General features: G+C 55.2%; 1 protein-coding gene across 1 annotated transcript in view; it reads left to right on the top strand.

Moving 5' to 3' along the window:
* Positions 1–22765, top strand: part of Lamc3 (laminin subunit gamma 3) — a 48915-nt gene that overhangs the window by 21136 nt on the left and 5014 nt on the right. Inside the window, exons 9-24 of the mRNA XM_090329397.1 lie at positions 709–816; positions 1227–1413; positions 1516–1634; positions 5297–5521; positions 7047–7235; positions 8561–8806; positions 9739–9892; positions 10232–10374; positions 10732–10910; positions 12811–12928; positions 14832–15043; positions 15417–15493; positions 16450–16584; positions 17151–17298; positions 18745–18939; positions 21781–21883. Of these exons, the coding sequence (XP_090185523.1) occupies positions 709–816; positions 1227–1413; positions 1516–1634; positions 5297–5521; positions 7047–7235; positions 8561–8806; positions 9739–9892; positions 10232–10374; positions 10732–10910; positions 12811–12928; positions 14832–15043; positions 15417–15493; positions 16450–16584; positions 17151–17298; positions 18745–18939; positions 21781–21883 (2538 nt within the window). The remainder of the gene's footprint in view (positions 1–708; positions 817–1226; positions 1414–1515; positions 1635–5296; positions 5522–7046; positions 7236–8560; positions 8807–9738; positions 9893–10231; positions 10375–10731; positions 10911–12810; positions 12929–14831; positions 15044–15416; positions 15494–16449; positions 16585–17150; positions 17299–18744; positions 18940–21780; positions 21884–22765) is intronic.

Raw genomic sequence — 22765 nt, forward strand, 5'->3', positions numbered from 1 at the left:
GTAACTTGCCAGAGCCTCACAGGGCACTCAGGGGCTTCCCTTGCTGAGGTCCCCTTCTTCAGCTCTGCCCTCTTTCCTAAGGGGGCCACGCGGCCCAGAACACTGGCTCTGGGCTGACCTGGGTCTGGGGAACTGGGTTTCCATCCTGACGGGGCTCTCTCAGCCAGGCAGCCTCTCTCCAGGCACTGGGAAGGGGAGGGAGCCCTCCAAACGCTGGGTCAGGACCAGTGTTTTCCTTAGAGATGGGTGACCTCAAGTCTCAAGGTCTATGTCTTCAGATTAACTCAGCAGCCTTCTGAGGAAGGGTGCGGTGGCTGACACTGTAATCCCAGCTACTCAGGAGGCATAAATCAAGAAAATCATGGTTATAGGCCAGCATGGGCAGCAAAAAGAACAAAAAGCTATTGGAACCCTAGCTCAATCAATAAACCTGGTGTGGCTTCGTATCCTGTCATCTCAGAGAGTAGAGGCATAAATAGAATGGTGGTCCAGGCCAGCCCAAGTATTGAAGCAAGACACTGTCTGGAAAATAAAGCACAAATAGCAAGCACAAGGCCAGAATTCAAACCTCAGTACCCCAAACCACAAAAAGCCTGAGAGCCAGGTGAGCCAACGTCGGCTGGAGGGATACCTGAGTCTCTCAGGACTGCCTCGCTTCCACAGAGCCTGCCAGACTCCACTCACACGCGTTTCTGTGCTTCTACCTAGGAGATGAGGGCTGGTGGGCCAGAGGCACTGGGGGCTTAGAGCAGCCCCCACGCTGGAGCTCCAGCGGGGTCCTCCTGGGTCCTGAAGACGAGGAGCTCAGGGCTCCAGGTACCTGCGCCTGATGGGGGCTGGGGCGGTGGCCTTGCTTTTTAAGTCTCACTGCACGTGTGATCATCTATCCATCCATTCACTTTTGCACATGTCCTCTGCCTGGTCTGACTCCTGTACACCACTGACCAGGCTTACAGAAGCCCCGTCCAGAGATCCCAGCATCAAGCCCGGTGCAGTGGCTCATGCTGTCATCCTGGTTAGTCAGGAGGCTGAGATCCAAGGATCACAATTGGAAGCCAACCTGGGCAGAAAAGTCTGTGAGACTCACTGCCAATGAACCACACAAAAGCCAGAAGTAGAGCCATGACTTCCATGGAGCATAAAAGCTCAGAGGCAGCATCCAGGGCCAGTATTGTGGACGTGCACACACCATGCAAAGATCTCACCCCTTCCCCTCTGGCCTCCAGAACAGTTCCTGGGGAACCAGCGGCTCAGCTACGGCCAGCCCCTCACGCTGACCTTCTCCATCCCCCCAGGGGGCTCCCTGCCCCCTGTCCGGCTGAGACTGGGAGGAGCCGGCTTGGCCCTGGCTCTGAAGCCTTCGTCTGGGCCCCAGAGTGCTGGTCAGCCAGGGATGGTGCAGCTCCACTTCCTGTAAGTGTGACTTCCCTTCTGCCTGGGGGCTGGGGCGGGCAGGGTGGCCTCCCAGAGCAGACCCTCTTCCCAGCACCCCAGCTTTGATGGCTTCCCCTCCAGCCTGCAGGAGACGTCTGAGGATGCGAGTCCCCCACTGCCTGCCTTCCACTTCCAGCGCCTGCTCACCAATCTGACCTCCCTGGGCATCTGGGCTGGTGGCCAAGGCTCGAGCACTGCCGGTCAGTAAGATGACAGCCAGGCTGGCTCTGGCTGGCCTCCGTTGTGGGGTTATGAACCCCTACTTAAGTGGCATCCAAAGTCATGTAACCTGCCAAGGCTTCGGGAATGGTGTCTGGGGACAGAGCTAGGGCCGGGTCATTGGGGGCAGGTGCGTGGCCAGCCGGTGGCAAGAACTGTCAGAGCAATGTCAGATCATTGTGGGCTCTGGGCCCACACTGTGCCCCAGGAGCTCCCCCTCCCGGTCAGTGGTGGTATTGCACCCTGGCCACCCTGGAGGTGACCTAGTTTGTCAGTTCCAGATCTGCGCAGGTGCTTGACATGGGTGACCTCTGACCTGCCCCTGGGTATAACTTATCTGTGTACACAAGTGCACACCTGTAATCACAACTACATGAGAAGCAGAACTGGAGGATTGTGGTCCAGGCCGGCCTAGGGAGAAACCAAAACCACCAAGCGGAGTGGGTAAAGGCTACTATGCTAGCTACTTGGGAGACAGCCTGGGGGAGTCTTGGTGCAAGGCCAAGTAGTAGAGCACCGGCCTTGAGCATAAAACCTCAGAGGCAGCTGCCAGGCTAAGTTCAAGCGCCAAGGATCAGTGCTTGTGTGTGCATGCGCGCGCGCGCACACACACACACACACACACACACACACACACACACACACACCCCTAAGCATTGGAACTCAGGAAAGCTGGTGAGACTCCATCTCCTCCAATGACAGCATGGTAGTAAATGCCTGTCATTCCAGTGACAAAGAGAAACACAAACAGAGGATCACAGTCCAGGCCACCTAGGCATAAAGCCACACCCCAGGTTGAAAATAACCAATTTCAAAAGGGACTGGTGAGTCATCGGCAGTAGACACCTGTTTAGCCAATGTGAGGCTGAGTTCAAGCCCCAGGATTACCCCCTGCAAAGTCCAGATACTGTTCCAGAGTCTGAGAATGAGCCCACGGATGTGGATTTGAGGTTTGAAGAGGTTTGTTAAGGTACTGCAGGCGCTGATTGGCCAGGGACATAGTGCAGACTGAGGAGCTAACACTGTGACCCCGAACAGGGATGTGGGAGTTGGGCTTACAAAGACAAAAACCCACAAACAGGCGCAAGGTTCCAGTAACAGGATAACATCAATTCTTTTGAAGCAAAGGACGATTACAATGGTAGTTACACATTCCTCAGCAGGATGTCAGAAAACAGGATCTAGGGTAGACTCTGGGAGACACTGCAGTTTTCTGTTATCTCACTCCTTGGTTCCCAAGAAGAGGTCAAATTCCTAAGTCAGTTTCCCAACTCAATCTAGAGACTTTTTATTCTAGGGTGAGGGTCTGGGAGCTCTTTTACTATAGGGAACCATTACAATACTTCATTCCCATGTGCAGGTGAAGTTGAAGACTGTGTGCAGTGATTCATACCTGTAATCCCAGCAATTTAGAAGGCAGATAACTACATGGGAAAAGGGCTGATGGGTGAGACACCGAGGCTCACACCCTCCTAGCTACTGAGATCTAAAGGCCATGCCAGGCAGACAAACGCTGGAGACCCTCAGCTCCAGTGAGCCAGCACAAAGGAAAAACTGGAGGTGTGGTTCAAGTGGTGATGTGTGGAAACTTGAGCAGCAAGCCACAGGTTTTTTTGTGTGTGGGTCATGGGGCTTGAACTCTGGGCCTGGGCACTGTCCCTGAGCTCTTCTTCAGCTCAAGGCTACCACAGCCCGATGTCTTCAGGTGGATTCTTGTCCCAAAGACCTGCAGGCAAAACCCACAGATGTCACATGGTGTGGGAACCAGTACAGTGTGTTTTACTGGAACCAGCTATCTAGAGGAGCAATCAAAGAATATCACCTCTAAATTGCTTAACAACCCACAGCACAGCTGCAGATCCAAGGGAAGTCCTCTATATTTTCTAGAGTTCTCGGAACTGGGGACAATTCCCCAGCATCTACTAAGAAGCCAAAATGGCAATAAGGACCAGACTTAGATACAGTATCCATACTTCAGTAGAACACCCACTGAGGGCATTAAAAGTCAGTAGGAGAGCCTGGACAGAGCAAAGGCAAGACCCTGAGTTCTAATCCGACTATGGCAAGAAAAAAAAAGAAAAAAATAGGGTTGGGGTCCAGTTGTTTACAGAACAGTTTTTCTTTGAGCCTCCCTCAGGGTGTTTGGCAGTGATATGAAGACCATTTTCTGCTAGCGCCTCTACTAGCATTCGTTTCAAGGGGGTGGGGATTAACTCCTGAGAATCCAGGTCTATGTGTGTGTATGTGTCTGTGTGTGTCCCCATGTCCCCTCTATTCTTGGGGCTTGAATTCCAGGCCTGATGTTGTCCCTTAGCTTTTTTGCTCAACGCTGGCACTCTAACCACTTTGAGTCACGCCTCCATCTCCAGCTTTTTGCTGCTTAATTAGACCCTCTACTCCTCTACCATTTTCTGTCAGCAGAAATTCCAAGTCTGTGCTAACAGCGTCCACACTGGTCTTTCCGATGTCAGATTGCCTTCTGTTCAAAGGAGCTTGTTGTTGTTTGCTGGAATGTAAAGCATTTGCAGCCTAAGGGATTTCACACTGGTCTGTGACGCCTCCCCATCCCCTGTGGGGATGATTCACTTGGGTTCACTCAGTTGGTGCTGTTGTTGATTGTGGGGCTTGAACTCAGGGCCTGGGCAATGTCTCTGAGCATTCTTGCTCAAGACTAGTGCTCTACCGTTTGAACCACAGCTCCACTTCCGGTTCTCTGGGGGTTAATTGGAGGTAAGAGTCGCACAGACACTTTTCTGGGCTGGCTTTGAACTGTGACCCTCAGATCTCAGTCTCGTGCGTGTGTATCTAGGTTGACAGACTCCAGTGCCCAGCTCAGATCCTTTTGCTGTTCGTATTATTTGGTCATGGGGCTTAAATTCAGGGCCTGGAGCCATCCCCTGAGCTCTTTTTGCTCCAGGCTTGTGCTCTACCACTTTGAGCCACAGAACCATTTCCAATTTTTTCTGGTGGTTAATTAGAGACAAGAATCTCATGGACTTTCCTGCCTAGGCTGGCTTTGAACCACAATCCTCAGATCTCAGCCTCCTGTGTAGCTAGGGTTACAGGTGTGAGCCACTAGCACGCAGCTTCACCTACAAATCTTTGATAACCCGAGGGGGTGCTGTCCATAAAATTATGTCTATCTCTGTCTCTGTTTCTGTCTGTCTCTCTCTCTTTTGTGCTGGTACAGGGGCTTGAATTCAAACCTGGATGCCATTATTGAGCTTTTCCGCTCAAAGCTAGCATTCTACACTTGTTCCACAGCTCCATTTCCCGTGGACATTTCTCCCTGGGCTGGCAGATCTCAGCCTTCTGAGTAGTTAGAAGGACAAGCATGAGCCACCAGTTTGCCCTCTCCTCCTCTCCCCTCCCCTTTCTTTCCCTTCCCTCCCTCTCTTCCCCTCCTCTTCCAGCAACTTCTGTGGGTGGAAGCCAGGGCCTGGATTGCAAAGTACAGGCTCATCCACTGAGCCTTGCCTACAGCCCTGTGTGTGTACCTTACGCTACCCTTTGCTTTGACGGTTGATTCGATTGATTCTTGGGCTGCCTGTGTGGACCCCAGCCTGTCACCGGTGCCAGCAAGAAGGCTTTGGGGAATGTCTGCCCTCCCCTCCCCTCCCCTCCCCTCCTCCTCTCACCACAGGCCACGTGTTCCTGACGGAAGTCCAGCTCCTGTCCGCACAGCCTGGGCCCAGCCTTGCCCCGCCAGCCCCCTGGGTAGAGGTCTGCTCCTGTCCCCCGGGCTACACAGGCCAGTTCTGCGAGTCCTGTGCTCCAGGATACAAAAGGGAGACACCCCACGGGGGCCCCTACGCCAGCTGTGCCCCCTGCACCTGTAACCAACATGGCACCTGTGACCCCAACACAGGTGAGTCCCCAAAACCTGTCAAGTGGCTCTACTGGCCCTGAGATCCACTGACATGGACACTGTGCCATGGCCTTGGGTGTGTGGACATGCCACCCTTTGTCCCCCTGCCATCTGGGCCCCCAGTGCCATGGCAGCTCCCTGTATCAGGCTCTGTGTGAGGTCCATGGGTGCTTGGCCACGGGCCACCCGTCCCGTGTCCAGCCTTTCCACGAAAGAGCTCCTGGGCCCTGCCACACAGCTGTGCTGGGGCATTCCACGACAGGTGGCCACACAGAAGCTCCTGGGCATCACCCAGGGCCACCAACCTGCCACGCTTACCTCCAAGACCCATGGCTTTCCCTCCCTGAGTCCCAACATAGGAACACAGGTGCTCACACCACCCAGGCCCTGCGTCCTAGAGGGGTGTCTGAGGCACAGGGAAGTCTCATGGCCACTAGGTGGCAGAACTGTACCTCCCACAAGCCCGAGAGTGCTGGTGACCAGGCACGGTCTCCGCCTGCACAGGAGTGGACTGATGGAGAGGCCAGGAGAGGGTGGACACAGGCCTCTCTCCACCCCTCACACCTCTGCCTTTCACACCAAGCCATCTCCTGCTTCCTGAGAGCAGGTGGAGTGTCTGGTACCCCTAGCCCAGAGGAGGTGGCCCTTCCTGTGCCCGTGGCAGGCATCACCAGTGGAGCCCAGAGGAGGTGGCCCTTCCTGTGCCCGTGGCAGGCATCGCCAGTGGAGCCCAGAGGAGGTGGCCCTTCCTGTGCCCGTGGCAGGCATCGCCAGTGGAGCCCAGGGGAGGCCTCGTCATCTTTCCCAGTCAGTGCTCAGGCAACTAGTACTGAGGAATTCACAGCATCCTCTCAAGAAATGGGACTGTTGCTTTTGTTTCTGTCCCCAGAGTCTCTGGCTCTGCCATGGACACCTACTCTGTAGGTGAGCCTTTATGTGTAAAATGAGAGCAGCTAGAAGAGGATCTGCTGACTGCTGACCTCTTGGGTGCCACCCTTGCTTGTCTAAGGCCCTGGCTCTCTGCCCACCTCAGCCCCATGGTGGCCTCCCTGCTGGGCACCCCAGGCTCTAAGCAGGTGCCAGGTGATGCAGAACTGTCTCTCTTCAGATGCCCGGGTCTGAGCTGGGGGAGAAGGGTTCCTTATGTCCCTTTGTTAGGAGGACAGAGAGAACAATGTCACCACGTCACCCATTGGCTCAGAGAAAGGTTTGTCACACAGCCTATTAGTGGCAGTAGCAATATTAATCACATGTGTCGGGAAAACGAGGTACCTTGAATTCAGACCTCAGCAAGTCCCAACAAAAGTTTGGGGTCAATGCCATTGGTATCCCTGTTTTGCAGGGGAGGCGAAGGTGGAGAGGGGGACGGGAGTTTTTGTTACTTGTGCAGAGGTTAGGGGTGGTGTTAGGCCATTTGCCTGGCTCACCTGGGCAGCGCAGGCTGACACACGCCGAGCGTTCCCGCTCCAGGCTTGGACTCTGCCTGCCTGCTGACTGGGCATCTGATGCTGGCCTCGCCCCTCAGGGATCTGCCTGTGCAGCCACCACACCGAGGGCCCCTCCTGTGAGCGCTGCTTGCCAGGTTTCCATGGCAACGCCTTCACCGGCCGAGCCAATGCCTGCCAGCCCTGCCCATGCCCTGGACAGTCAGCCTGCACCATCCTCCCAGACAGTGGGGAGGTGGTGTGTACCCACTGCCCACCAGGACAGAAAGGTGAGTGCTCTGTGCCAGCGCCCTGGCATGGGGGCAGCTACACCCCATGCACCTCTGGACTCTTGGTGTGAGGTCCTACGTTTGGAGTGTGGCCAGTGGGAAAGAGCCTAGTTTAGGGTGGCAGGTGTGACGTCTGGTGGTCCCAAGTCCACCAGGCCTGGCCCCTGGCTTGCACACATAAGGGTGAACTGTAACAATGCCCCACAGAGCCTGGCATGCTGGCATGAGGTGAGGACAAGGCCAGTGCATTCCTCCTGCGTTCCCGGGAGACGCTGACACACAGCCAGTGTGGGAAACCCATAGGTTGAACTTCTGTTACACTTTAAGCTTAAAAAAAAAAAATGCCCTCAATGCCTACTTACTCACGAGGCTGAGATCTGAGGATTGAGGGTCAAAGCTAGCAAAAAGGTCCATGAGACTCTGATTTCCAGTGAACCAGCAAAAAGCCAGAAGTGGAGCCATGTCTCAAGTAGTAGAGTGCTGGCCTTGAAGGAAAAAGCTCAGGGATGGTGCCCAGGCCCTTAGTTCAAGCCCCAGTATCTGCACACAAAAATATATACCTCGGAACCCAACAGCTTAGGCAAGTAAGGCAAGCCCCCTTACCTTTCCTTCTGCCACTCGGGGGGCCCTGACTACTGATGGGCCCTGGAGGCCCCCAAACACTCCCCTTCATGTAGATTTATGCACAGGTGGGAGTGTCTACCAAGACAGGCCCAACCACACGGTACAAGTTCAAGTATGTCTTCTGCCTCCCACTGAGCCCACACTGGCTCTCCCCCACACACCATCTCCTCCAAGTCACACAGTGGCCCGAGGGTTGGAAGAGGTGGCAGTGACCCTGGCCCCACCAAGGAGTCAGGGCAGGTGTCCAGTGGTCCAGAATGACCCACTGCAGGGATGTTCAGAAATCTCAAGATGCAGGAGAGGGCAGGAAGAGGAGGAAGGAGGAAGACAGTGGAAGAGGAGGAAGGAGGAGGTGGCTAGAAAGCCCTGAAGGAGATGGGTTGGTGATGAAGATGGTGATGGTGGCCTGGGTACCGAGGAGAAGTCTCTGGTGACATCTACTGAGCCTTCTCAATGGTCCTGTGATGTCATGGCCTAGTTGTCCCCACGTTACAGAGGAGGACCCTGTGTCCAGAGAGACACTGTATCTTGCCCATGACACACAGCCTGACCCAGACCCTATGTGGAAAACCTGCCGATGGAGGAGCTGCCACCAGAGGGCGCTGGTGGCCGTCTCTCAGCCCAGGCCACCACCTGGGGCTCTGGTGGTCTCTGCTCACCACCACCACCACCACCACCCCCCCCCCCCCGCTCCACAACAGGGCGGCGCTGCGAGCAATGTGAGGATGGCTTTTTTGGGGATCCCCTGGGAATCAGTGGAGCCCCCCAGCCCTGCCGCAAGTGCCAGTGCAGTGGGAATGTGGACCCCAACGCCGTGGGCAACTGTGACCCCCAGTCCGGCCACTGCCTGCGCTGCCTGCACAACACAACAGGCCCCCACTGCGAGCGCTGTCAGGAGGGCTTTTTTGGGAACGCCCTGGCCCTGCGCCCAGCAGACAAATGCACACGTGAGTGCCTGGCATCCCAGCCAAGGACAGGGGCAGGGGGTGGGGGTCCTTAGTCTTGTCCTGCCCCACGAAACAGATCAAGTGTCTGAAGAAGCCACTGGAAGCAGCTGAGCGCGGCTGTGCAGCCTTGGGTGGGTTCCTCACCTTCTCTGTCTCCTAGAAAGAGATCTTGACCTGTTAGCAGCTCTGATGCTGCGTCTTCCACTCTGCGCCTTGGTGACTCATGCTCTTCCCATCCAAGGGTCTTCGGATAGGCTGTGCAGGCGGTGGGCGGCACTCTCCCCTCCACGCCTCCCTTGCTCCCCAACTTTGCTGATCACCCCCCAGGAAACGGCATGCTGGCCTGGCCAATGAGCTGCTACCCTGTGTGGCCCAGGGTGGCAGGGATTTGGGGATGGGACAGGGTGGGGTGGGACTCTGTGACCCTTCCCTGGTCTCCAGCCTCCTCTCCAGCCTGCCAGGACTCAGGGGGGCTCAGGGGGCCCTCATCCACTACAGGTGGTCTGGCTGTCTCTCCAGAGACACTGCTGCTGCTGCTCTATTTTTGTGTGCCAGCACTGGGGCTTGAACTCAGGGCCTGGGTGCTCTCCCTGAGCTTTTTTTTACTGAAGACTGGTGCTCTACTACTTGAGCCATGGCTCCACTTGTAGCTTTTTTGTGGTTCATTGGAGATAAGAGTCTCATGGGCTTTTCTGCCCAGGCTGGCTTTGAACTGTGATCCTCAGCTGTGAGCGTCCTGGGCAGTGGGGTTGCATGGGTGCACTGCTCAGCTATCCCTTTACCTAGATCTTTACCCCTTTTTTTTCAGGGGGCACTCAGGACCCTGGGCACCTCTGAATGAGCCTGGTCTAGGACTCCCCATACCTTCTGAACCCTAAAGTTTAAGCAAATGCTCATCAGATTCTCCTCACACCTTTCCTCTGCCCCCACAGCCTGTAGCTGCCACCCAGGGGGCTCAGCCAGTGAGCAGGGGCCCTGTGACCCCGTGACCGGTCAGTGTGCCTGCCTGCCTCATGTGACTGGAAGGGACTGCAGTCACTGCCACCCTGGTTTTTACGACCTCCAGCCGGGGAGAGGCTGCCAGAGGTGAGTGGCAGGGCAGCAATGCCCAGCGGTGTCCAGGATGGAAGATGGTCCAGGGGGCCCCATCACTGGATGGCCTTTTGGGGGGGCCACAGATGGGCAGCCTTGGAGCACAGTGGAGGACTCCAGGGAAATGACAAAGGGATGTGAACAAGTTTCTCCCTTGCAGGACTTCTCAGAGCCTTCGGCGTGCTCGTGACGCTGTGGGTCCACAGAAGGCTCTGGTGTCCTGTAGGGCTCTGGTGTCCTGTAGGGCTCTCCCCTCCTGGACACGCCTACGTGGGCCCGACTGGGCCCAGAGTGGCTGCAGCAGCTCACACCTGGTCCTTTCCCCAACCACAGCTGCAAGTGCCACCCACTGGGCTCCCAGGAGAATCGGTGTCACCCCAAGACAGGTCAGTGCCCCTGCCACCCCGGGGTCACTGGCCAGGCCTGTGACAGGTGCCAGCTGGGCTTCTTCAGCTTCTCTGCCAAGGGGTGCCGGGGTAAGTGAGTGTGGTTTTCCCAGTGCTGGGGGAGGGGGCAGCTCAGGGTGGGCCCCAAGCATGGCCACGGCTGTGGAGACACAGGATGGGGGTGACTGGAAGAGCCACCACTGGGTTCCCACATGTCCACGGCCATCCTGTCACCTCTGAGACAATCCTGGGTCTCACCGGCTCTTCCCAAGCCTGGGTCTGGGGCTGTTGTCCTTGTTGTTCTGATGTGACGTTCTAGGGAAGGGCGGGGGACCCTGGCCTTGAGGCCACCAGGGGATTCTGGGGGCCCCTAAGTTACACAGGGGGCAGGTCCGGGTGTCAGGACAGGGCACGAGGCACTTAGTGCCCCTGCCACCATGCCCCCAGCTTGCAGGTGCTCTCCACTGGGTTCTGCCTCAGCCCAGTGCCACGAGAATAGCACGTGCGTGTGCAGGCCCGGCTTTGTGGGATACAAGTGTGACCACTGCCGAAGCAACTTCTTCCTCACGGCTGGCGGCAGTCACTGCCAGGAGTGCCCAGCCTGCTACGCCCTGGTGCAGGAGGGGGTAAGCTGCCCAGCTGGTCCCGCCTCCCCCTTCACTCCATGCGGCCTTCTGGGAGAGCCAGCCCCAGCAGGCCCCAGCGGCCAGCTGCTCAGCCACAGCCCCTGGGCCTCGTATACCTACCAGCAACCTTGCCCTCTGCTGCCCCGGCCACCTCTCCCTTCCTCCTCCCCTCCTCCCCTCTGCCTGCATGTGTCTCCCTGGCCCACCCAGCCTTTGGGCTCTTCCCTGTTCTGACCTCCCTGGGCCTTCTCAGGTTCAGTGTGGACGCGGTGACAGGCGCCCTTCACAGGGAGGTGACACCCTTCCGGGTGTAAACAGCGTTTTGAGCAAGAGGGTAGGAGAGTACGTGAGTCAGGAGTTCAAGCCTGGCACCAACTCCTGGAGGTAGACAGCACCGTGGCTGTCCTGTGCATAGCATGGTTCCCTTCCTACACTGTATCGGAGTATTTGGCTCCCACAGCCCCTTCTGGGACTCTGTGGGGCCTCTGGGATGCAGGGTTCTGTAGAAACAAGGGGCCATGTGCAGAGTGCTAGCCCCTACCAAAAGGGGTAAACGCAGCCCTGCAGCAACTTTGGGGCTCTGCAAGGCAGGTGGCCACGCCCTCCTGCCAGCCTGAGCAAGTTCAGGGCAGATTTTACCATGGAGAAGGGAGGGAGGCTTAGGCTTTGTCAGAGCGGCCAGGACTCTGGGACGATGGCCCTTGCTTAGACCCTTGCTTATGGGGTTCTGAAGTGAACTGGATGCTTCTGCCTACGCAGACTGCTGTGCACCCCACCCTTGTGGTGGCTGTGTCTGATTAAAAGCTAGGGTTTGGAGCCAAGCACTAGGGGCTCACACCGGTAACCCTAGCTGCTCAGGAGACTGATAGCTAAAGACCACAGTTCAATTGCAGCCCAGGAAGAAAGGCCAAGTCTCCACTTGGCTCCAGTGGTAGAGCATCAGCCTTGAGTGGAAAAACTAAGCAGGAGTGCAAGGCTAGCCAGGCACTAATGAGTCACACCTGCAATCCTAGCTACTCAAGAGAGTGAGAGCTGAGGTTCAAAGCCAGCCTGAGCAGGAAATCCAGGAGACTCTGATCTTCAACGAACCACCAGAAAACCAGAAGTGGCACTGTGGCTCAAAGTGGTAGAGAGCCAGCCTTGAGGGAAAGAAGCTCGGGGACAGTGCCCGGTTCTTGAGTTCAAGCCACATGACTGACAAAAAAAAAAAAAAGAAAGAAAAAAAAAGAGAAGCTGGGCACAGTGGCTGACGCCTGTAATTCTAGCTACTCGGGAGGCTGAGATCTGAGCATCATGGTTCAAAGCCAGCCTGGGCATGAAAGTCCGTGAGACTCTTATCTCCAATTAACCACCAGAAAACAGGAAGTGGTGCTGTGGCTCAAGGGGTAGAGCGGTAGCCTTGAGCTGAAAAGCTCAGGGACAGTGCCCAGGCCCAGAGCTAGCAAATCCCATGGCTGACAAAAAAAGAAAAATTTGACCTAGTGGTAGAGTGCTTGCCTAGCATGCACAAAGACCCGGGTTCGCTTCCTTGGTCCCACATACATAGAAAAAAGCCTGAAGTGGTGCTGAGGCTCAAGTGGTAGAGCTCTAGCCTTGAGAAAGTCCAAGGACAGTGCTCAGGCCCTGAGCCCAACCCCAGGACCAGCAAAAAAAGAAAAAGAAAAAGTGCAAAGTGCTGAATTCAAGCCCTAGTATCAGTATAAAAAATTGGGAGCTCAGGTAAAGCATGGTGGACTTGAGCCGTAGGTGCCCTTGGCAGAGCTGTGCACCAAGAGTGCTGAGAAACGAAGAAGGGAGGGGAGGGGAGGCCTTGGCCCATGGGGAGGATGGGCTGGGCAGACCCCAAGGGTGGGTTGGGCAGGGCTTCTCGGGCCTCACACATGTCTCCTGTCCTCTGCAGGTGGCCAGGCTGAAGGCCAGGCTGGCGCTGGTGGAGGAGGGGCTGCAGGGCTCTGACTGTGGCATACTTCAGGAGGAGACCCCAAGGGGGGACACCTCCCAGCACCACCTGCTGCCAGGTACGAGGGGAGCAGCATGGAAGGCCGGGGAAGGGGCGCTGGTGGAGCCGGACGCTTGCGTGGCTCTCCTTTTTTATTATTAGTTTATTAACTTATTTAGCCAGTCCTGAGGCTGGAACTCCAGGACTAGGCACTGTGCTTGAGCTTCAGCTTCTTTTGCTCAAGGCTAGCCCTCTACCCACTTGAACCACAGCGCCACTTCTCGCCTTTTCTGTGTATGTGGTACTGAGGAATCAAACCCGGAGCATTATGCATGCTAGGCAAGCGCTCTACCACTAAACCACGTTCCCAGCCTCTTTTTTGTTGTTGTTGTTGGTCAAGGGGCTTGAACTCTAGGCCTAGGCGCTGACCCTGAGCTCTTCATCTAAAGGCTACCACCCTACCCCTTGAGCCACAGCGCCACTTCTGGTTTTCTGGTGGTTAATTGGAGATAAGAGTCTCAAGGCTGACTTTGAACCGTGATCCTCAGATCTCAGCTTCCTGAGTAGCTGGGATGACATAGGATGACAGGCGTGAGCCACCTGGCTCTGCTCCTTAGCTTTTTTTTTTTTTTTTTTTTTTTGCCAGTCCTGGGCTTGAGCTCAGGGCCTGAGCACTGTCCTTGGACTTTCTCAAGGCTAGAGCTCTACCACTTGAGCCTCAGCACCACTTCCGGCTTTTTCTATGTATGTGGTACCAAGGAATCGAACCTGGGTCTTCGTGCATGCAAGGCAAGCACTCTACCACCAGGCCAAACACCCGCCCCCCCTTTTTTTTTTACCCTACTCTACTACCTACTCTACTACTACCTGAGCCACAGCTCCACTTCTGGCTTTGGTAGTGTATTGTAGATAAGAGTATCATGGACTTTCCTGCCCGGGCTCATTTTGAACCTTGATGTCTGAACTCTTGAGCAGCTACGACTGCAGGTGTGAGCCACCAATACTCTGCCCAGACTTACTTATTTACTCACTTACTTGTTTATTTATTTAGGTAGTACTAGTGTTTAAATTCAAGGCCTTGTGATGCTCCAGCGCTGACCCTTACCTCTAGGCCTTTCTGAGGGCTGGTTATTTCGAGATAAGGTCTCCCCTCCTGTGCATGCCTGGACTGCAATCCGCCTACGTTCAGCTTCCTGTCATCCCTGAGATGGCAGGTGTGCACTATCACACCCAGCTTGTTCTATCAAGAGAGGGTTTTGCAGATATTCCTCCTGGCTAGTCTGGAGTGCTTATCAGCTCTCAGCTGTCTGCAAATCTAGGGCGATGTCACCAGCGCTGCACCGAGCTGGGTGTGAAATGGGGTCTCACATAGCTGCATCACTGGCCTCAAACTGCGATCCTCTCATCCTCCTCCTCCCCAGAGCTAGAATGACAGGAAAATCTCTAGATAAACAGTGGGTGAGGGGCTGCGAGGGGCTGCATCAGTTAAAGGGAAATGGAAGCTAGGCATGGTGGCTCACGCCTGTCATCCTAGCTACTCAGGAGCTGAGATCTGAGGATTGCGGTTCAAAGGCAGCCTGGGCACTAAAGCCTGAGAGACTCTTATCTCCAAATAACCACTAGAAAACCAGAAGTGGCACGGTGGCTTAAGGAGTAGAGTGGTAACCTTGAGCTGAAGAGCTCAAGGACAGCGCACAGGCCCAGAGTTCAAGTCCCACAACTGACAAAAAAAGGAGGGGAGCGGGAATAGAAAGATGCCGGAAATGAAATGGATGCCAGAATTTGGGGATCATAAATATGTTCTGAAATTACTTGCAATGGCTGTGGAGGTTCCAGAAACCTACAGAAACCAGGGGGTGGCACAGCTGGTGCTATCACTGCATAGAGCCTGGGACGAGATTGGTGCCCAGGGCAGGGCCTGGGGGCTTGAGTTCAGAATCTGTACTGCTCTGTAACCCCTGGGCTGTGGGCACTTCATGCAGGGACCTGGAAAGCCTTCCTGCACCAGACGACAGGCCTCCAGCGTGCCGTGAAGGCTGTCAGGGAACAACTGCCAGCACTAAACAGGAGAGCCCACTGTGCCCAGGCTGGTGGTGGCACTGGGAAGACCTGCAGCCAGCTAGCCGACCTGGGGACAGCACTGGCATCATCAGAGGAGGAGATACTGCTGGCAGCCTCTACGCTCAAGTCCCTGGTACCCAGGCCCCTCGCCCTCTGCACTGGGGCATGGATCCTGGTCCAGCTGGGCCTTGCCCTTGACCTGACCTTGGCATGCTTGGCCCTTTTTGTGAGACCCAGTGTCCCCTTCAAGTTGGGGGGTGGGTGGGGTCTCATCATGCATCCCTCCCTGGCTGGTGAAGGTGCAGAAACAGAGCTCATGAGCAGAGCCCTGTATGGTTGGTGACTTTCCACGCTCGCAGTTTCCAAGGCACTGTGTGCATCCCAAACCCACTTTATGGCTAGGGTGGCATCTATAAAATTCCTGGCACCTCTCCATGCTTCCCAGGAGTTGTGGCCCTGATCCTCCAGGATGGGCCCTCAGCCCCCTTCCCTCCTTCTCTGTACAGGTGAGGCTCCAGGAAGGGCCCGGACACCCCAGCAGCTGGAGCTACCTGGCCACCGAGGCACGGGCTCTTACCAGGAGGTTAGTGCTGGGCGTGTTGGGGAGACTTTCCCAGAGGGGCTCGCGGTGATGGCCAGCCCACAGGAGCTGCCCAGTGGGGAGCAGATGTCAGCTGCATAGGAAGACAGGGACACGGGAGGAAGTAAGGGCACGGGGGTGGAGGGCAAGTCTCCTGAGCACCCACCAAATGCAGCATGGCTTCTGATTGCCTCTCAGAAATCACAGCTTTAAGTTGGGCCCCTGGGCCTCACGCTCGGAATCCTAGCTACTCAGAAGGCTGAGATCTAGGGATTTGGCTTTAAAGTCCGACCAAAAAGAAAAGTCTAGGAGACCATTATCCTCAGTTAACCACCAAAAAACCAGAAGTGGGGGCCGGGAGTTTGGCCTAGTGGTAGAGTGCTTACCTAGCATGCACAGAAACCAGGGTTCGATTCCTCTATACCACATACATAGGAAAAAAGCCAGAAGTGGTTCTGTGGCTCAAGTGGTAGAGTTCTAGCCTTAAGAATGCTCAAGGATAGTGCTCAGGCCCTGAGTTCAAGGCCCAGGACTGGCAAAAAAAAATGTGTCAGAAGAAAGAAAGAAATAGCTTATGATCCTAAAATCATAAAATCTGTAGCAATTCATCTCTAGGGACTTGACATCTTGGAATCCCTTCCCTTATCTGTAACATGTCACGTGTCTTGCCTGAGGACGCACAGCTTAGGAGTGATAGAGCCGCCCCCCATGCCTCTCTCTTGCCCACTCTCTCCTGCACCGTCTGTGCTAGAGTGATCTGCTGCCTCCACCTAGATGCCTTCGTGTGTGGTGAAAGCCTTGCCCATCCCTGGGCCAGGATAGCAGGTGTAGCTGCTGTGTAACAGAAGCAGGGCTGTGGGTGGCCCCTGGCAGTACCTGCTGAGTAGCAGACAGGAGGGAGGAGGCCCGTGGAGTGGGGTGGCTTGGGCTCGTGTTGAGGCTCCAGGTGATTCTCACAGCCACAGGGACACTGCTGCCAAGATCGAGGCCACCGCGCAGCGCGCCCTGCTCGCCTCCAACACCAGTGCCCTGCTGCTCCAGAGCCTGGTGGACCATCGCATGGCCCTGGAGACCCGGCAGGAGCTGGAGGACAGGTGAGGCCTCCCCAGAAGAGGGTGGAGCCGGGGCGTTGGCCTCCAGAGCCCACAGGGCCCAGCTCCTTGTGAGTTCCAATGATCTGGTGTCTGGTGTCTGCATCACCATTCAAGTGAGAGTCTGGGGTCCCACGGGGCCTGGGATGGAGGGGATGAGCAGAGAACCTCTCCCCCTACAGTGGATCCTTGCCCCCTGCCCTGTCCCTCACACCCCAACATTCCTGGGCCTCCTCCCCAGCTCCTATACCCTCAGTTCAGAGGCAAATGACACCCACGGCTTTGAGAGAACCTGATTGGTCCCACTGTGATTGCATGTCCAGCCCCACCCAGGTGGGACAGGACTGGGCGGGGCCTGCTGTGGCCAGCCAGACAGGAAACACTTCCTGCTTAAACCGAAGGCCATCAGGGCCAAGGGGTCTGGCAGGATCATGACACCGCTGAGGTCACCAGCAAGGGCTTGGCCAAGCCCCGGTCCAGGCCACTGGGCCTCTCGGGTCCACTTTGCAGAAGGTGTGGGGAACCTGCTGCCCTGCCCATCCTGACCTCTGACCTCTGTTTCTTCCCAGGTACCAGGAGGTCCAGGTGGCCCAGAACACACTGGGCACAGCTGTGGCAGAGGTGCTGCCCGAAGCGAAGCAGGCGCTGGCCACCGTGCAGAAGCTCACTGGTGATGCAGCCCCACACCTGGCCCTGCTGGCTGTCCTGGGCGCGCCGGTCAGTTAGAAATCCTCAGAGCTCTGCACGAAGCAGGGTTGGGGGTTCTAGCAGCTGGAGGAAATGGGGGTCCAGGCCAAGGCAGGGACTTGAGTTACTGTTAAACATAGAGTAGTCAGGGCCAGGAGCATAGCCTAGTGGTAGAGTGCATGTCTAGCATGCATGAAGACCTGGATTTGATTCCTTAGTACCACATACATAGAAAAAGCCGGAAGTGGTGCTGTGGCCCAAGTGGCAGAGCAGTAGCCTTGACCAGAAAGTGTCCAAGTACAGTGTCAAGGCCCTGAGTTCAAGCCCAGGACTGGCAAAAAAAAAAAGAGCAATTGATTAAATAAGATTATTTAGCCGTGTAAGATTACTCCTGTAATCTTAGCATTTGGAAGCAGAAGCAGGAGGATCAGGAGAATAAGGCCAACCTGGGGTATGTAGTGAGATACTGGAGAGAGAGAGAGACAGAGAGAGATACAGAGGCAGAGAGAGACAGAGACACAGAGAGAGACAGAGAGACAGAGACAGAGAGAGGGAGAGAGACACAGGGAGAGGGAGAGAGAGACAGAGAGAGACAGAGAGAGGGAGATATTAAAAGATCATCTATTGACAGCCCTGGCCCTGAATTAGAATTGCAGTATTATAATAACGGACTGCTGTGGCCCCTGCTCTGTTCTGGTGATGTTAACAAGGTCACCAGAGGGAGAGATGTTGAAGGCCCAGCTCTGTGACCTTGGCCCAATCCACAGTGACCTTGTGAACATCATGGACCTTACCTACCAATGAGGTCATGTTAGGGCTGGAGGCTGAGCTGGCCAGCCTTCCCTCACCAGCTCAGAAGACATGGGGCTCAGCCTGTCAGTGGTTAAATCCTGAAATCCACACTTAGAAACTCAGCTGTGGGGGAGCACTAAGCTGGCTGGGGGTGCAGCTCCATGGCAGAGCGTATCCTGATGGCAGGAAAATCAAAGCTTAACCAAATGCACTTGGGACACAGCCAGATCCAGACCGCCTGCCCAGGGCTGCTGTGTCTGTGGCTTTGCCTCTCCACACCCACCATTCAGGACTCACTGTGTGGCCCACAGGCCACTGCCACAGATACAGATGGGGCAGCTCACATGCAAATTCTTGCATGGTTCTGTACTTCCAGAGTGTAGAAAATTCTGATTCTGAACAGCAAGCTCCAAAGTTTCATGTGAGGGAGATGGAGGAGATACAGGTTTGGCAGGCTGGCTGAAGTTTTTCCAGGCTGCCTAGAACTGATGGGGCTAAGCCGCCAAACTCAGCCTCCCACTGCATGCAGCCACACCCTACTGTCTGCAGAGGGGCTGACAGGGAGCATAAGGAAGTTCTCTGCATCTTGGGGGCCACAGGTTTGGAGTGTGGCCTGACAGAAGTAGGGATCTAGTCCCTAGGTTCTGTCTGAGCCCATTGCCCTCTCCCTGCCCCCCCCAATAGCCTCAGATGTCACCAGCCAGAGACCTGGGGCTGAAAGTTCGGGCCCTGGAGCAGACCATTGCACTGAGAGAGCAAGCAGCCATGAAGGCCATCAGAGCTTTGCAGGCCTCCGCCCAGGAGGCCCTGCAGAAGACCGAGCCGCTCACACAGGTCAGCTCTTGTCCTTTTCTTCTTTCTTGGTTGTTTAGTTGGATGGTTTGGGGGTTTTGCCAGTATTGGGTTTTGAACTCAAGGCCTCGTGGTCTTGAATGACTTTTTCAGTCAAGGCGAATATTCTACCACAGCGCCACTTCTGGCTTTTTTTTTTTTTTTTGCCAGTCCTGGGCTTGAGCTCAGGGCCTGAGCACTGTCCTTGGACTTTCTCAAGGCTAGAGCTCTACCACTTGAGCCTCAGCACCACTTCTGGCTTTTTTCTATGTATGTGGGACCGAGGAATCGAACCCGGGTCTTCATGCATGCTAGGCAAGCACTTTAACCACTAGGCCAAACTCCCGGCCCACTTCTGGCTTTTTTTGATGGTTAATTGGAAATAGTCTCACAGACTTTCCTGCTCTGGCTGGCTTTGAACTGTGATCCTCAGATCTCAGTCTCATGAGTAGCTAGGATTATAGGCGTGAGCAGCCAGCAGCTGTAGTCTTTGAAGCTGGCACCAGGAGGTAGTAGGGGCTGTCCTAAAGAAGATCTGGGCTCAGAGGTCAGGGCAAAGCCGGGAAGGAGCCCTTTCTATTTCATGCCAAACTCTAGAAAACCTCAAAGGTAATGAAGCCACGAAAATCCTGAGTCCTGAGATGGAAGCTGGCGGGAGAAGAGGCTAGCTGGACGGGTAGATGGGTGGACAGGAAGAGGGCTGCACCATTCCTGGGATCACACAGCTAAGACACAGCCTGGTGTTGAGAGTCCAGGAGAGACCCTAGATGTCAGGGTCAGGGAGAATGGTAAATGGATTGCGTGTGGGCCAGTCTCCCCATCTCCTCTTCCAAAACAGTTTTAGCAGGTTTCATTGTTCTGTGTTCCTAGATGCAGATAAACTATATAGACCCTCATCTTGATTCTCTCTCCCCCTGCTTCCCACCCAACAGTGGCAATCCTCAGATCTCAGCCTCTTGAGCAGCTAGGATTACAGACATGCACTACTGCGCCTGGCTTGACATTCTTTTTTATTATTAGTTTTTAGTATGCATTAATTACACCCACGGGTTTCATTATGATAATTAGATGCACATCTATTGTGCTCAGAATAATTGCCCCTAACATATACACATTCCCTATTGTAAACTACGTTGTTCACTTGAGAGCCATCGTAAACTTGGAAAAGGTTACGGAAAGCCTGGAGTTCCCACACAAGCTGTTCAAGAGCGGCTCCACTTTCTCCAAACACCAGAAACGGCTTCTGTTGAGGAGAGGAAGAGCCAGGCACTGGTGGCTCATGCCTGCAAACCTAGCTACTCACGAGGCTCAGATCCGACGATCCCGGTTCAAAGTCAGTGTAGGCAGGCAAGTCCAACTCACCAGAAGTGGAGCTGTGGCTCAAGTGGCAGAGCACCAGCCTTGAGTGGGAAGAGGGATGAGTGTCTAAGGAGCGGGGCCCGGGGCCTGGCATGTCCCCACGGAATTTTGCTGTGTTGAAGACCCCTACTGAGCTTGTCCACTACCATTGTCCCCGAGGCAGGCAGGAAGTGGGGAGACCCCCAGCCCTGCGGAGAGCAGCAGTCCAGTCAGGGCCAACCACGGTCAGACGTCCTCCCACTGTCCTCACCCCCGCTCCTTCTCCACTCCCACCTACCCAGCTGCATATGTGCAGTGTTATGTCCCATGCTTTTCTGTCACATTCTAGAATGTGGCTCTCATGCCAAGGAAACCCTTCCCTGCCAGCTGTCCCTTGAAGGCCACCCCAGCGCCTGCCGCCCCAGCCCCTGTTGGCAGTCCTCCGCTCCCTGTCTGGGGACTTGCCTGCGCTCTGTCTATCACATGGGTGTTCACACCTGGCCTCCCGAGTCACTCCCTTCACTTACAGCAATGAGGGTTCATCTTGGCATGGATTATCAGGTCGTTCTTCTCTGAGTTTGAGAATGTTCCATTATCTCAGAGCTCTGGCCCAGTCACTGAGCTTTCCCCCAAAGGCTGCTACTCAACCCCGGGAGTCACAGCTCCATCTTCAGCTTTTTGCTGGTTAACTGGGGATAAGAGACTCATGATCTTTACTGCTTGAGCTGGCTCTGAACCGGGATCCTCACTCCTCGCTTGCTGGGATTACAAATGTGAGCCATCAATGCCTGGCTAAATCTCTCTCTCTCTCTCTCTCTCTCTCTCTCTCTCTCTCTCTCTCTCTCTCTCTCTCTCTCTCTCTCCCCATCCATCCCTCCCCCCCTTTCCCTCCCCCCCCCCTTTTTTTGTCTGTCATGGGGCTTGAACTCCGGGCCTTAAGCTCTTCAGCTCAAGGCTAAAGTACTCCATCACTTGAGCCATACCACCACTTTTCATTTTAATTGGAGATAAACATCTCACTGACTTGTGCTCAGGCTGGCTTTGAACTGAGACCTCAGATCTCAACTTCCTAAGTAGCTAGAATTATAGGGGTGGTCAAATTGACACCTGAAATCCTTTTTTTTCCTCCCAGTCCTGGCCAAAAAAAACCCTTAGGGCCTGGACGCTGTCCCCTGAGCTTTTGCTCAAGGCTAGCACTCTACCACTTGATCCACAGTGCCACCTCTGTCCTTTTCTGTGTATGTGGTGCCGAGGAATGGAACTCAGGGCTTCATGCATGCCAGGCAAGCGTTCTACCACTAGGCCATATTCCCAGCCCTGGCTAAACCTTCTTTACCTGTGTGCCTGCCAAGGCCAAGTTCTGGCACCTAGCAGCATAGAGCCACTGTCTCCCTGAGGAGAGGCCAGGCTGGCCTTGGCAGTGCCCCATGGTTCCTTTCGCCTCTGAACTTCTGTGGATGGGTCTTCTTGGGAGAGACTCAGGGATTTGAACCCATATAATGAGGCACTCGGGGTGCTCCTGGTAACCGGCCCCTGCTTTCTTCCCTCCAGCTGCACCAGGAGGCCACAGCTGCCCTGACCCAGGCATCCTCAGCTGTCCAGGCCGCCACAGTGACCGTCATAGGAGCCAAGACCCTACTGGCTGACCTGGAAGGTACGGATGCTCTGCTGGGCTATGGGTTCTGGGCCACCTGGCGTGCCCTGGCTGTACGGCTCAGAGTCACAGGCCGCCCCTGGGGGACTGCCCACCCCAGCACCATCCAATCACGTGCTGAGCCCCTGGGGGACCCCTGGGAAGAGTCCACAGTGTTGCTGCCCACACTCAGACAAGCCCCTGCTGGCTGGGACTCAGTTACCTGGGCACACGTGACCTGCTTACCTGTTCAGAAGGGGACCCGGGCTGGCATCAGGCCAAGTTTCCTTTGCACTTTAGGGAAAGTGCCCCCATTTCACAGATAGGCAGATTGAGAGAAGGAAGTGCAGGGAATTGCTATCTACCCCACCTCCTCCATCAGAGCCAAGGGTTGCAATGCTCCCCAGAAATCTGGATGCCCAGTGGACTCCTACAGCTTTCTTTCTTTGTGGCTATTGACCCTTGGGACTAAATAAGGCAGCAGGACAGTTCCTGAGCCTCTGAGGTCAGGAGTCAAACCTCTGCAGGCCCTCACCTGCCCCCTTCCATGCCCAAAGTAGGGCTGTTCATAGCTTTCCATTCTCCAGATTTCTCCCGGCCCAACAAGCTGGTCACCCGGTCCTATGATAAAGTTGTGCTGTGTGTATTTGCCAATCTATTGTCTCATTTAGGAGAATGTAAATTCTGTGAGACATAAAGTTAGACTGCCATGGTTTTAGAGATTGAAATTATAAGGGGTCTAACAGTCCACTGCTGAGAACCCCACACCAGGCAGGGCTGCACCCTCAGTTTATCTGCCTCTACAATGGGTTGCTCACCACTCACAAAATGTTACCTTCTCCTTTGTGGTTCCAAGACACCCTTGGAACCCTTGTTGTAGATGCAAGTGTGCCGCCTTAGCTC

Source organism: Megascapheus bottae, chromosome 3 (genome assembly GCF_031878675.1).
Source record: "Megascapheus bottae isolate mThoBot1 chromosome 3, mThoBot2.hap1, whole genome shotgun sequence".
Lineage (NCBI taxonomy): Eukaryota > Metazoa > Chordata > Mammalia > Rodentia > Geomyidae > Megascapheus > Megascapheus bottae.